Source organism: Diabrotica undecimpunctata, chromosome 1 (assembly GCF_040954645.1).
Source record: "Diabrotica undecimpunctata isolate CICGRU chromosome 1, icDiaUnde3, whole genome shotgun sequence".
NCBI classification, from domain to species: domain Eukaryota; kingdom Metazoa; phylum Arthropoda; class Insecta; order Coleoptera; family Chrysomelidae; genus Diabrotica; species Diabrotica undecimpunctata.
The window spans coordinates 45,966,047-45,981,390 of record NC_092803.1 but is presented as its reverse complement, the minus strand read 5'-3'; the positions used below and the strand labels follow the sequence as shown (position 1 = coordinate 45,981,390).

Here is a 15,344-nt window from a genome sequence, read left to right as displayed (position 1 = left end):
TGAAGGTAGAACAGCTCGAGAAAGAGAGAAAGGCTAACAATGTTATTGTCCAGGGTCTACCGATGGATACAAATAACCCAAATGTAGTCAACGAGATTATGGCAAATTTCGTGGAAAAAGAATTAGGCATTAAAGTAGAAATAGAAGATGCTTATAAAATAGGCGACAAAACATGTCTTGTAAAACTAAAAAACAGAAATGAAAAAATTAAAATCATGAAGAACAAAAACAAACTAAGGGCATCAAAGCCAGAAATATACATCAATAACGATCTAACGCAAGAAGAGATGAAGATCCAACAAGAAATACGGAAAATTGCAAAATTTCAACAAGAAAAAGGTATGAACACCAGAGTAGGTTATCAAAAATTAAATATTGACGGGGCTATATGGAAATGGAACAAAGAGAAGAATGAACTGGAAAAGGCAAACCAAGACACGCCAAAAAACCGATAAAACAACAAATATCGTACACACAACAAAAAACGGAAACGAAAATGACAAAGGAAAAGGACATGAATAGATTAGATAAGATAAAACAGACGAGCAGGAAAAAATATAATAGAAAAATGAAAAAACGCGATGAACTAAAAATAAGTACGTGGAACATCAGAACAATGCTTGAACCAGGAAAAATGCAGGAGATTGTCTCAGAACTAGAAAGATACCAAATTGATATTGCAGTGATCCAAGAAATTAGATGGGCAGGTCAAGGAGAAATAAATAAAAAAAACTACACACTACAGTATTCGGGACATGGAAAACAAGGTCAATATGGAGTTGCTTTCATAATTATGGGAAAAATAAAAAATAACATTATGCAATTTAAACCAATAAATGAACGTATGGCTTACCTGAGAATTAACGCCAAACCATTTAATATATCAATCATAAACGTATATGCTCCAACTGAAAGTGCTGCTGCGCAGGAAAAAGACAAAATGTATGAGGAACTTGAACGAGAAATGGAGAATTTACCTAGAGAAGACACAATACTGGTAATGGGAGATTTTAACGCCCAAGTAGGTAAGGAAGACTACATTAACCAAGTAGCAGGTAAACACACATTACACGAAAAAACAAATGACAATGGTCAAAGATTATGTAACCTAGCAGCTAGTACCAATATGATTATCATTAGTACAAATTTCGAACATTCTAAATACCATAAAGTAACATGGATTTCCCCAGACCAAAAAACATGGTCCCAAATAGACCATATTCTGATTACAAGAAGGAAACAAACATCGGTTACGGACGTGAGAACTTACAGAGGTGCGCATGCAGACACAGATCATTTTATGGTGACTGCAAAGGTAAAACAAAGTCAAAAGAACTCTAAAAAACACGACAATGAAAGACAAATGGTACGTAGAAAAACTGAATGCTCCAGACATAAGGATTAAGTATGCTGATGACATGAACAAAAAACTAAAGGAACAGTGTAAATATACAAAGGATATAGAAACAGAATGGAGAAATTTAAAAAAATGTATAAATGAAACAGCGGATGTACACATAGGAATAAAAAGAAACAAAAAAAAACAAGAATGGTATAATGAAGAATGCCATAACATGCTAAAAAAGAAGATAGAAATTAGACAAATGTGGATAAGAACAAATAGACAGGATTATAGGGAAGAATACAATAGAATAAGGAATGAATGTAAGAAAAAAATAAGGAAAATTAAACGTGCCTGGTTAGATGATAAGATAAAAGAAATAGAAAAAGAAAGTAAGAACAGAAACACAAAAGCATTTTATAAGAAAATTAGCGAGCAAAACAAAACTTTTAAAGGAAAGATAAAAGGCATAAAAGATAAAAATGGAAAAGTATCAGAAAATGATGAAGAGTATAAAGAAATTTGGACTCACTATTTTAAAGAATTATTAACAGAGCAAGAAGATCAAGACCTAAATGAAAACGTAGAAGAAGAGACAATGATGTTAGGAAACCAGCTAGAAAGACCAACAAAAGAGGAAGTTGAGGAAATTATAAATAGCAGCCGTAATGGTAAATCTTCAGGATCAGACGGGATCAATATGGAACTTATAAAATATGGTGGTGAAGAATTAAAAGAAAAACTGTACAATTTAATAAAAGACATATGGGACGAAGAAAAAATGCCGGAAGAATGGAACAAAGGACAAATTATCACGATTCATAAAAAAGGATACCAACAAATGTGTAATAACTACAGAGGACTGACGCTATTAAACACAGCATATAAAATTATGTCGACCTTAATACATCGAAGACTGACCAACGCTATGACGAATATCATAGGACACTATCAATGCGGATTTATTAAGGGAAAGTCTACAACAGATTCCATACATACAGTTAAACAAATTATGGAAAAAGCTCATGGATATAAAATAGAAATTGAACTGCTTTTTATAGATTTTCAGCAAGCATTTGATACAATAAAAAGATCAAAATTAATGGTAGCTCTGAAAGAAATGGGAATACAAAACAAATTAAGACGATTAATAAAAATGACAATGAGTAGAACTGTAGTGAGTATAAAAACTCAAGTAGGAGACACAGAAGAATTTGTCATAAATAAAGGGGTTAGACAAGGAGATTCGTTATCAGCAACCCTGTTTAATCTTGCCCTGGAATACATCGTCAGGAAAATAAACAAAGGTACCCTTAGAACTAGAGAAGGACAAATAATAGCATACGCTGACGATATTGTGCTAATAACAAAAAATAGAAAAACAATGGAAAAAATGTTAAATGAAATGTTAACAGAAGGAAAAGTAATGGGATTAAAAATAAACCAAGAAAAAACAAAAATAATGAGATTTGATAAAAACTTCGAAAACAAAAAGGTTAGACTAGGCGAATATATTTTTGAAGAAGTCGAAAAATTTAAGTACTTGGGAATATTAATAACAAACAATGGAGAAAGAGAAACAGAAATCAAAGAAAGGATTATTACAGCAAATAAGACCTTCCATGCAAATAAGAAATTACTAAAAAATAAACTATTGAGTAAGAAATCGAAAATGAAGGTATACAAAACAATAATTCGACCGACGATGATGTATGCAGCCGAAACCCTCAGCATGACAAAAAAACAAGAGGAAAACCTTAGAATACAAGAAAGAAAAATACTAAGAGCAATACTGGGACCAATAAAAATAAATGAAAATGAATTTAGACAAAGAACGAACCTTGAGCTACTGGAAGAAATTAAGGAAGATATAGTGTGTAAAATAAAACAACAAAGAGCAAAATGGCTAGGACACGTATGGAGATCAGGATCAACTACGACGATATTCTCAATATTGGAATGGACACCAGCTGGAAAAAGAAGACGTGGAAGACCAAGATCTACATGGTTACAAGAAGTTGTAAATGATCTCAACAAGGCGGGCATACGACAGTGGAAAGGAAAAACCAGAGATAGGACACAATGGAGAAAAATAACTGAGAAAATTAAATAAGGAACATGAGGACTGATCTACCTCAAAACATAGATCTAGAGAGCGTAAGCGGCGTAACCCCTAAAGGGGTGTTTAGCCACATATATATATATATTTGTATTTCTTACGGTATAAGTCTGCTGACTATAAATGATTTGGATAGCTGGTAGACTCAGCTCTAAGAAAACAGTTTACTAGATTCACGGTTTGAGTCATTAACCAGCCACAAAAATTGTTCAAAAGAAGTATAAAATTCAAGGTATTTTAAATTAGAATTTTCAAGTAAATCTAGTTGGTCGATGGATGAGTACTACGGTGATATGTAGAATATTGTGGTTTAGTCAACATCATTCATCAATGAATGGAACCAAAATGAATTATGACGCTAGATAACCGGAACATACAAATAGCACCATATAAAAGAGCTTAATGTTTAGGTAGTATCTTATCTAGATAGTCTGAACTGGCATCGTTAGTTTGCGGAATGGATATTCAATGTTAGCAAATAAATGTCAGAATGTGTCTCTGGCAAGACAATTTTTCAAGTTATACGATAGTTATGAGGATCTTTTACATATTCCCTATTTAAAACCTATTGGTTTTAGTTCTATTCCACCTCTGCCGTAGACGTTTTTTCGATTATATGCATTAGACTCATGTTTTTGATTTTTTATTTGATGATTGGGCATTTTTGGCTTTTTTACTATGATAAACATAATATTTAACAACTTTTTATTATTCCGTTTCATACAGGATCTTTTAATTATTTATTATATATCTTCAGTTAAGGAAAGAAATAAAAGAATATAAAGTTAATATACTAATTCTCAGTGAGATACCATAGAATGAAACTAGAGGACACGTCAACATGAAAGGCGACCTGGTGATATACTTTGGTAAAACATATGAAGGAAGATGTGAAAATAGAGTAGAAATCTTATTTAGCAAAGTCACAAAAAATTCTCTCATGGAAAGGAAACCAGTTTCAAAACGAATAATTACTGCAAGGATTAGGACTAAATTAAAACGAGTAATACTGATGTAGTATTATACACCAACAAAACAAGCAACTGGAAGAGAAAAAGAGGTTTTCTAGGTATCTTGAATTAAAATAAGAACAAATTAAAGTATACGATACAAAAGTAGTAATGTGGGACTTCAATGCCAATGTTGGCACTGACAACATTAAAGTATACGATATAAAAGTAGTAATGTGGGACTTCAATGCCAATGTTGGCACTGACAACATCAACCTAGGCTACGTTTTGGGAAAGCATGGCGCTGGTCAGAGAAATAACAACGGCAAACGCTTTATTGAACTGCGTAGTAACCACGACCTAATCATTGGGGAACTTTGTTCCCACATACAACAATCCATAAAGTGCCATAGATCTCGTCAGACAACCGCACTTAAAATCAAATCGACTACATCACAACAAGTAAGCAGCAAAGATCTCTCTTTTTATGGAGAGGCACAGATGCAGTCAATGATAACTACAAGATGATGGCCAAAATTAGATTCAAGATAGTTAGAAATAGAAACTAACTGAACAGACCTATATAAAAAACTTCAGCGTTGATAGACTACAAAACAACGAGCCAAAATAGGCAAAAAGCAGGACAAATATTGAGAAATGATTAGCAATGCCCTTGTGGAAACAAGTGAAATTATTTTGGTCCTAAAGAAATACGTAAGAAAAGAGTGGATCACCAGAGACATGGAACCAAATAGAACGTCGCAAACGCTTTAATCTAGAACTACTACATTCCAGAACAGAAGCAGAGAAGAAACGACTTAAAGAAAGTTACTAAGACTTGAATAAATATCTCAAGAAGGCAGCAAAAAAAGACAAAAAAATGATAAGAAAATCTTGCTTAAGATGCGCAGGTCGCCGATTACCATAAAAACATGAAACAGTTATATAATATTACAACAGCCAGAAAACTACAGAGATATAAACTTGTTAAATACTATCCTAAAACTTGCAGCTTAAAGTATACAAGTACTAATAAATCCGAGGATAAGTTTAGCAAATGAACAACAGAGTTTTCGTAGTTTAAGAACTTGTTCATATGCAATATTCGTTATAAAGCAAATTACTGAGAAATCACTAGAGTATAATAAACCAGCATTTCTGTGTCTGACTAACTTACAGAAAGCTTTTGACAAAGTAAGACTCAAAGATGTAATACATCTTTGGTATAATAGAGAAGTTCTCGTAAATTTATAAAAACTATTGAAAACATCTACCAAAACAACAAAATGATAGTCAGAGTAGAACCTATACAAATAGGTAGCCGAATAAGACAATGGAACTCATTGAGCTCTTTGCTCTTCAATTTAATCATGGATGGAATCATCAAAAGCGTTAACAAATTAACAGAATACAGAATGGAAAACAAAGAAATAAAACTACTCAGACGATGCAATATTGATAGCCCACAATAAAGATAGTCTGCAAAGACTGGTCTTCAGATTTAACATAAGAGCAAAAGAATTTAATATGACAAATCTTATTTCAGAAAACTAAACCAATAGTAATCAGCAAAGAACCAACCAGATGTAAAATAGAAATTGATGGCATTAATATTGAAGAAGTAATGAAAATAAAAAGCCTTGGAATTACACTGTCAAACTATGGAGACCTGGTCTCCATAGCTGGAGAATAGAATAAGAATAATAAAAGAATAGAATAACCACTTAAGCACAATAGGGAGACCCGTGTCATCAAAATAGCAAGAGATAAGTCACCAATCGGCAGAAGAAGTATCGGACGACCGCGCAAAAGATGGAGTGACAACCTTCCATAGAGGTATTAATCCGCCAATGAACAAGCAGAATTGCTTATGAAGAGAAAAAAGAACAAGAAGAAGAACTAGCCAACAAAAGATATGCTGCCCACTACCAATTGGAAAGAATAGTACAGGTGAGTATATAACATCGCCACAGGAAAAAGTCAAAAGATGTCATAAATATTTCAGTGAATCTCTAAGTGCAGTCCCAACACTACAGAAAGACGCAAAAAATATAAATCCCAATATCAACAAACTAAAAATTTATAACGAGTCAACAACGCAAGAAACAGAAATAACCACAAAAAAACTGAAATCTCACAAATTAGCCTGACAATGATTCACCCGTTGTTAAAAGCTTGCCCAATTACAGAGTTAATCAAACTACTCTTGCAAAGGACCCAGATACAAGAGAAGCTCTACAAAGTGTAGAAAACGAGATTTATAATAAAGAATTGGAAAAAGACTGTATGACTTGTACACACTTCTAAAATATAGGCCAAACTGGCAACAGGTGTATGTTCTCGAAAAAGTTGATAGTGTGTAAAATTTTTTTAAAACCCCTTTTAAAGTAAGTAAACATATTACCCCCGTAATAAACCATATACTAATTACTGACTGACTGTATGGTGTAGTTCAAATTAGATTGCTTACATCCAGTGACAATGTCCCAATATAATATTTACGTATAATTTGCTATTACTTATAATCATTTTATTTTGATTTAGCTGTTTATTGTTTGTTTTATGTTATTTTAGCTTGTATTTTAATAAGACTATGATGTCTGATGATGGGACATAGGTATATTGTAATCCTTGAAACCGGTAGCCCAAATTTTACCATCATTAATAGTTATTTAACCAACAAGTGTATTAATAAGGGCGATTAACAATTGGGATATTTTAACGCGTGAGCGAAGCGAGCGCGTTAATGTTCGAGATTGTTAATCGCCATTTTAATTCACGAGTTCGTTACAAAACTTTTCCGTCGACCGTACTTTTTAGAAATAAAGATATCTTAGTTTAAATATTTATTTACTTAACGATAACCAACAATTTTTTCAGCTTTCATTGACTTTATTCAAAGTTTCCTTAGTGGTAGTTTTATTATAGTAAACGTTAATATTCGAAATGGTGCAATTACTGAAATTAAAGAAAGATATTGATAAATGATTCAAGGACGATGTAAATGATGAAGGACCTCTGTAAATTCTGTGATAGAAGAAGTTAAATTCTGGTGGAGTTAAATTAAACTCTACGTCAATATCCATCCTTTGATTTTTCAAATACACAGAATTTTAAACAATAAAGTAAATAATGACATACAATGACAGATAGTACTAACTATAACAACGGCTACTTCATTATAAATTAATTTTTTAGTTTGAATATAAATAGGTATATGTTTGGTTGCCTACACCACAGGTCACTGCCAATCTCAGAGCGTTTAATTAATTTATGCAAGCAATGTATGTTGTGTTGCCTATAATAAAATCGTTCATTAATAGAAAATCATTTATTAATAGGGGTCATTAATCAACGATTTTGAGGGTGTTAAAATTGATCATAAATGGACGGTCGACGGAAAAAAATAAAAACTACTTATTATTATTAGTATTTACTCAGTTCCCATATGTACTAGCTTTTTAAAGTTATGAAACTCACATTTAAAAGGTGCTTTCTATACCAATGTCTGACTTGTTGAAACGAGGCTGATTTCCTTCGTAAAAGTAGTTTTCTAGTTACTTAGTTGCTTAGCAACGGATTAATATTAAGGAATTTATATATTTTGCAGTCAGAAATTGCGGTAAAAATTACATATTTCTGATAGATTTCTAAGATATTTTGAATACGGAGATAACGGCGGATCCTGGGTTGTATGAGGAACCACTTATCCTTAATGAACATTTAGACCGGCTGTTTAGTATGAAAGAACTTCAAATGGCATTAGATTGTTTAAAACCAAATAAAGCCCCAGGAGTTGATAGAATTGCTGCCGAGGTCTACAGGTTTCTTCTAGAAAACGGAAAAGTGGTTGTACTTGGGCTTACTAATAATTTTTTCATCAAACCAGACTTTCCTCAGGGTTTTTATGGTGCAATAATTTTTCCTCTTTATAAGAAAGGAAACATTGTAAGTGCGGAAAGTTATCGAGGTATTAGCTTCTTAAATACAATACCTAAGTAAACTCATTACGGCATTAACTTTAACCAGACTTACCTCGTGGTTACAAAATAATAACATTTTAAATGAGTTCCAGGCAGATTATAGAATCGACGATTCAACTATAGATAGCATTTTTTTTTCTTACGAGTATAGTAAAACTCCAACATGCACGGGGAGTAAAAACTGTTTATGCTGTTTTTGTGGAGTTTAGTGCTGCTTTTAATACAGTTGATCGGTGGTCCCTTTTTTACAGGTTGTCACTTGGGATTATCTACTAAAGTGCTCAATTTGTTAAAAAGTTTGTTTGCGAATAAAAAATTGGCAGTCTGGTCAAAGGAAGGTTTATCTGAACGGTTTGACTGTAATGTATGGGTGAGACAGGGATGTCTTTTAAGTCCATTACTGTCTGCGCTTTTCTTGAATGACCCACATGAAGCATTGGGAGGCGGTTTAAAGATAAATGGTTTGATTATATGATTTTTATTATATGCAGATGATTTGGTTTTGACGGCAATCAATCCGAGGGTGCTACAGCATATAATTAATGAACTGGAAAAATACTTCAGGATGTGGAATCTGAAAATAAATTTAGATAAATTTGAGTACGATGAGGAGGAAATAATCAGAAAATTTTACATAAAAAAATGTTTTCTTGTTCAAGGTATTGTTTGAACTTTATGTTAGACTGGGAGACAGGTATTTCTAGAGTCAGCATATATACAATGCATTTACATAAAAAATATATTAAAAAAATTCTATAATATTCGAATGATAGGTTGCCAAAATTTCTTTTGAAAGAAATGAGAGCAAGGTGTGGCTAGTGGAAAGATTGGATGAGCATGGGAGAATAATTTGGTATTGAGGTAAGGTGTGAATGGGAATGAAGAGATAGCTGGCCTAGTATGATTGAAGGTACAGAGTTAAGCTGAGAATCTTCTCTTCTTTGGGTGCCGTGTCCGTATTCAGACGTTGGCCGTCATCATGTTTACAATTTCCTGAAACCTTTCTCTGTCGGCTGCTGCGCGAAATAATCCTTCTACTGTGAAACCACACCATTGTCTAATATTACGCAGCCATGAAAGTTTCTTTCGACCAATCCATCTCTTTCCTTCCACTTTTTCTTGTATTATAAGGCTAAGTAGATGGTATTTGGGTCCTCTAATTATATGGCTGAAGTATTCTGTTGTTCTCCTCTTTATGGTATTTATGAGCAGACGTTCTGAATTGATCATTTGAAGAACATCTTCATTGGAAGTGAGCGAAACTCACGATATCTTTAGGATTCATCTATAACACCACAATTCGAATGCTTCTAACTTGTTTATCATTGTGGTTTTTAACGTCCATGTCTCACAACTATACAATAGGATGGACCACACATAACATTTCAGGACCTTCTTACGAATATTCATCGACAGGTTTCTGTTCATAAAACTGGTTTCCTGGTCATAAAAGCCCTACGTGATATTTCGATCCTGGTTATTATCTCTTCATCAGAGTCACAATTTACATTTAACCAGCTGCCAAGGTATTTAAAATATTTTACCCTTTCGATCTCCTTTCCATTAAGAAAAATCAGACCTTGATCTATATTGATCTTTCCAACTGCCATCCACTTTGTCTTTGAAATGTTGATTTTTAGGCCTCTCCGATAACTTCACTGACTAGATTTAGTAATGTTTGGAGATCTTGTAAATTTTCTGCAAGAATGGCTGTATCGTCAGCGTATCTAATATTGTTGATTACTTCTCGACCTAGTCTTACTCCCTCTTGTCTGTCATCTAAAGCCTTTCTAAAGATTTCTTCAGAGTACAGATTAAAAAGAGTGGGTGACAAAACACAACCCTGTCTTCAATTTAGATAGAGGCTACTTGATTGTAATATAAGTATTTCAGCAGTATATATTCGCATACAGAATAGTGCCTCTCTAGTTCCTAGACCGTTTCTACATCCAAATTGCTTATTACCCATCCTACTTTCGCATAGAAGGAATACTCGGTTTTGTATAATTCGTAAGAGTATCTTCAGTGTGTGACTCATCAAACTGATTAGTCTAAAATCGCTGCATTTGGTGGGCCTGCTTTTCTTTGGTAGTGTTATAAACAGTGACTCTAATCAATCATCTGGTATTTTTCCTTCGTTGTAAATTTTGTTGAAGAAAGTGATTAAGCAGGCAATGCTTTCCTCATCCAAAAGTTTAAGTAGCTCAGCAGGGATTTGATCTGGTCCAGGTACTTTATTGTTTTTGGCTTGCTGTATTGCCTTTTTGACTTTCGAATTCAGTATACTGGGACCTCTGTCTAACTGGTTGTCACAGGCAGTATTTGGGGCATTTTCTCTAGAAGCATCGTCAAAAAGGTCAGTGATGTATCTCTCCCATTCTTTGCACTGTTGTTCGTGATCACACATTTTTCCGTCCGCGCTTTTAAGTATGTGAGCATTTTTCTGTTTTCTAATTCCGGCAGTATATTTAAGTTTCTTGTGGAGGTTGAAACTGTCATGCTTTTTTTGGAGGTCTTCTATTTCTTTACATAAATTCTCAAGTCAGGATTCTTTGGCTTGCTTAATTTTTCTTTTTATGCGTTTATTGATTTCACGGTATTCGATAATATTTCTATTTTTGTGTTGCCGTTGAACTTCCATCAGGTCTAGAATTTCTTGTGTCATCCACTTATTTTTTTGCCAACATGGTAGGTGTTTTCAAAGACTCTTGTACGTTCTCTAAAATCGAGTTTTGAATATCATACCAGTATTCGTTAATGGTTCTGTTTTCGTTTGGTATAGGTTCTCAAGCTGAGAATAGGGCGCTTGAATCAAATTTTTGTGGACACTACAAAGAAATGCGGGAAGAAGGAGTAAGCATGCAATATAATATCTACTGGAAATGAAAAATTTTGGGGACATTCGATGGCTGTTCAAATTAAGATGTGGAGTTCTATATTTGAATGATGGACCTGGCAGAAATGTTGACAGGTTTTGGGAAAATGTTCGGTGTTGATATAGATTAGAATAAAATGTTTGGGTAGAAATGAACTTAGTAGAGTGAAAGCAATAATTACTAGAATGAGACAGGGGCGGGCTGAGTTAGCAGGTCATTGTAGACAGGCATGGCCGAATAGGTATGAATTAGTGAGCCTATTTAATTACCAAATCGGTTAGCATGGTGTTAGTTTAATAGGATGAAAATATTAAAATTAGCATTATTAATTTGTTTGCCTATAGCTATTACCTTTTTATCTGTCTGATCTATCTTGACTATATTGTTATTATTATTATACAAACAGCTTTTACTCCCTCTGAGGGATAAATTCACTCATTTCAAATACATGCTATACCTTACTATTATAGTTTAGTCTAGTGCGAGGTCTTACTCAGTAAGATATAAAGATTTAGTTTAGTACTATAACATTTATACGAATATTTATTTAATTGATTATTAATTAATTTAATGACCTTGTTAGATAGAATTAGCCTTAGTGTAATTTTTTGTATATTAGAGAATAATATTTGTTTACCAACCCTCCTGATGACATGTGCCAAGGAGAACAAATGTCGCTAAAAGAGAATATTGTATTGCATTTTTTTAATAAGAAATTAAAAAGCATTATTCATTGACTAATTGAATGATTGATTAAGAGATTTCAGAAAAAAAAGTTTATGATTTTTATAATATTATGGAAGACACTATTACACACAATTTTGTCTAAACCTAAGTATTGAAAGCAATAACAGTTATTTATTTTTAGAATGGAATTGTTCAATGGTCGTATACATTTATAATAGGAGGAGTCGTCTACTGCATCTCAGGAGTCATCTGGATCGTCTTTGGTTCTGTTGAAGAACAAGCTTTTAACCGAAAGGGACAAACTACTGCATAATATTTGATGAAATCTACTGTGTATAAATTATATTATTAATTATTATATTATTTTTTATATAAAGTACTTTTTATTTAATTTTTTATTTTCTATATTTTTCTTACAGCCTTTTAAGTTTGAATACTTCTATAGAAAATACCGAGATACTTAAATTTCTCTATCTAAAGGATTGAGCATTGGTACCGGCAAGTTCGTCATACCACGGAAAATTCAAACTCTTTTTCGAGTGAGAAATAATGGGACATTGGCGACTACATGGACGGTGTTTGTAGGGAGCTTATATATATATATATATATATATATATATATATATATATATATATAGACATGTATATATATATATATACATGTATATATATATATATATATATATATATATATATATATATATATATATATATATAGCAGTTTTGCCAAGCACAAACACATTGAGATTTATTTTCTCCAAAATCAAGTTCAAAAACAAAGGAATAATTATTGTAGTTAGATCATTAAATATCAAATTAAATGCATAGCATAAACAGAGAGCTTATTAAACGTTATTTTAACATTACAGCATTTAAAACTTTTTTGTGATATGTAAAAACCTGCCCAATTTGGTCACACCTAAGAATCTGCTACGAGATTACAAATCCGCAAAGTCTGCGGATCTATAGAATTTTTGTATTGTAGTTGGCATCAGACAGCTTGCTGTTAGTGTGTATATTTCATTAAGGATGGCGTAAACATTTCTGGCGTGGATCGATCTGGACCAGATCTGGTAGGCATACTTCGCCACAAAATAGAAGTGCGTGCAGACGGTAGTTCTCAAAATGGTCAGGGTGGCCCCCCACCTGCAGTTGGTAAGTTTTCTGAGGATACTATTTTTGTCTGCAACTTTATATCGTGTTTATTTACATGTCAGCAACATGTCTAACGTGAAACCCAAGTGGATTTGATTTTTCCAGGCTTTCTAGAACTACACCATCCTGTCGGATTTAAGGTCTTCTTTTGGCTTAGTGCGTCTGGAAGTGAAGAAGCTTACCTGCGTTTAACCTAGATTCGGTTTGAGTGATTTTTTTTTAATTTCCTCGAGGAGCTGTTCTAAATTTCTTTCTACTTCCTTAATAGTTCTTTCTTAGAAATAATTGATTGACTAGGGCGTATCGCTGGAAATCTTTAATGGAGTATTTGCCCTACTTGTGCTTCCCCATTTTTATGCCGTTGATCACATCTTTGGTTCTTCCGCCATCGAGGCCGATTTCACAACCTCAGGACAGAAGGGTGCCCTACCACTTACCAACTCATCCGTCCGAAGACGTTGGTCAGTAAGTTGGGGATTGCTTATACCAGCAATCGCTTGGTGAATGACTCGTCATACTGAATAACTCACCACACTGAAGAGTATTAGGTATATTCGGTATATCCTATAAGAGTATAGGAAATATAGTGACCCGTCTGCCCTCGGAAACTTAATAGCCATTCGGGGTCGGAAGAAACAAGAGTTAGCCAAAAGAGGCTGATAAGGAAGATTAAAGACATATCACTCAAGACAAGTTGCAAAATAGTAATTTTTGAAGGCTCTTATGATGCGCCAGGTACGTTTCATAAGCGTATGAGTAATAATGCACCTTGTGTTCCCGCTTATACCTCGGGGTGTTCACTACAGACTGTATCACTGTATGGCTCGTCCAGCATGCCATAGCATAGAAGATAGGGTGCGCGTCATTTTTACAATGGAGACACACTAACTCCATGACCTGACTCTAACCTGCTAATACATATAGAAGACATATAACAACTACTGGCATTCTGATGTTAAAACAGTCGGTAAATAACGTTGACTGGGGTTGTTTCTCTCAAAATAGCAACAGAATTAGCTCAATATATTTCCGAAATGTGTGTGAACTTAACTGAAATTCAATTTCTGATAAAAAAATCCCGATCTCATAGTAAGGCAATAATTTTTTGGTTTAATGATGAATTAAAAGTAATGCGAGAAAATCGTTTCACGGTCAAGATAATTGCTGATGTTACAAAAGATTACAGTAAGTATAAACAGTTTAAGAAGCACTACAAATCAACAATATCATTAAAGAAAAAACTGGTTCTTTTTCAATTCAGAAAATATATCTCGTGGCAGTTCAAAAGTTATAAATTATCACAGAAATAAATTTCAAAATCAAAATGTCTGTCCAAGCGCAATTACAACGAAGTATACTTTGGAAAGGATACTACAAATAATTACTTTACTTCAGTAGCTAAACATATTAGAAGTTCTTTTAATTCCACAAATAAAATGTTGCCATAGATTTTTGGAAGGTATGCACTCTGCCACTTTTTATTTTTATTACCTGTTAATAATACTGAAACCAGAAATGTTTTGTATAGCTTGAAAAATTCACACTGTACGAATTTTTATTTTTTTAAACAAAAAAATAATTGTGCAAACAATCAATATAATTATTGACAAATTAGTTATAATAATTGTCTTACTAAAGAGATTTTCAAAACCTAACCACTGATACGAACAAATGGATCTCAAACATTCGAAATCTGATATACTTGAATTGTCGAAGAAGCGATCGAAACATCTACTAATAGATATAGATATGAATATGAATAATCTGCGAATTATTGTAGGTTTCCTATCAGAGCTCTGTCGCCTTAAGGACTAACATAAAGTGTGGATTGCAGATTTTGTCAGGTTAAAGACGAGACGGTGAAACACTTTCTGTGTAACTTCCAGGGTTCGATAGGATAAGACTCAAGACTTTTGAGTATTATCAACTCAAGCAATATGACCTGGTAGAAGTATCAAATCAGGCCATAATAGATTTTGTGATATTGTAATTTTTTTCTTATATTTGCTTTTTTTTATCGCTAGGTCGTGTCTTGTTCGTTCTTATATACATATATATATATATATATATATATATATATATATATATATATATATATATATATATCTTATTTTACTTCTAATTATTCGTAGAATTTACATTTATCGTCTTCACTATTTTCCTTTGTTCAATTTAATTAAACCCAGCCTGTGAGACATGTTCACCCCTAAGAATTACGTTCTTGTGTAACAA

General features: G+C 33.1%; 1 protein-coding gene across 2 annotated transcripts in view; it reads left to right on the top strand.

Moving 5' to 3' along the window:
* Positions 1-12,333, top strand: part of LOC140438849 (sialin-like) — a 69,479-nt gene extending 57,146 nt beyond the window's left edge. For both annotated transcript variants that reach the window (XM_072528492.1, XM_072528496.1), the window contains exon 8: positions 12,139-12,333. In XM_072528492.1, the coding sequence (XP_072384593.1) occupies positions 12,139-12,270 (132 nt within the window). In that variant the 3' untranslated portion in view covers positions 12,271-12,333. The remainder of the gene's footprint in view (positions 1-12,138) is intronic.
* Positions 12,334-15,344: the final 3,011 nt, after the last annotated feature.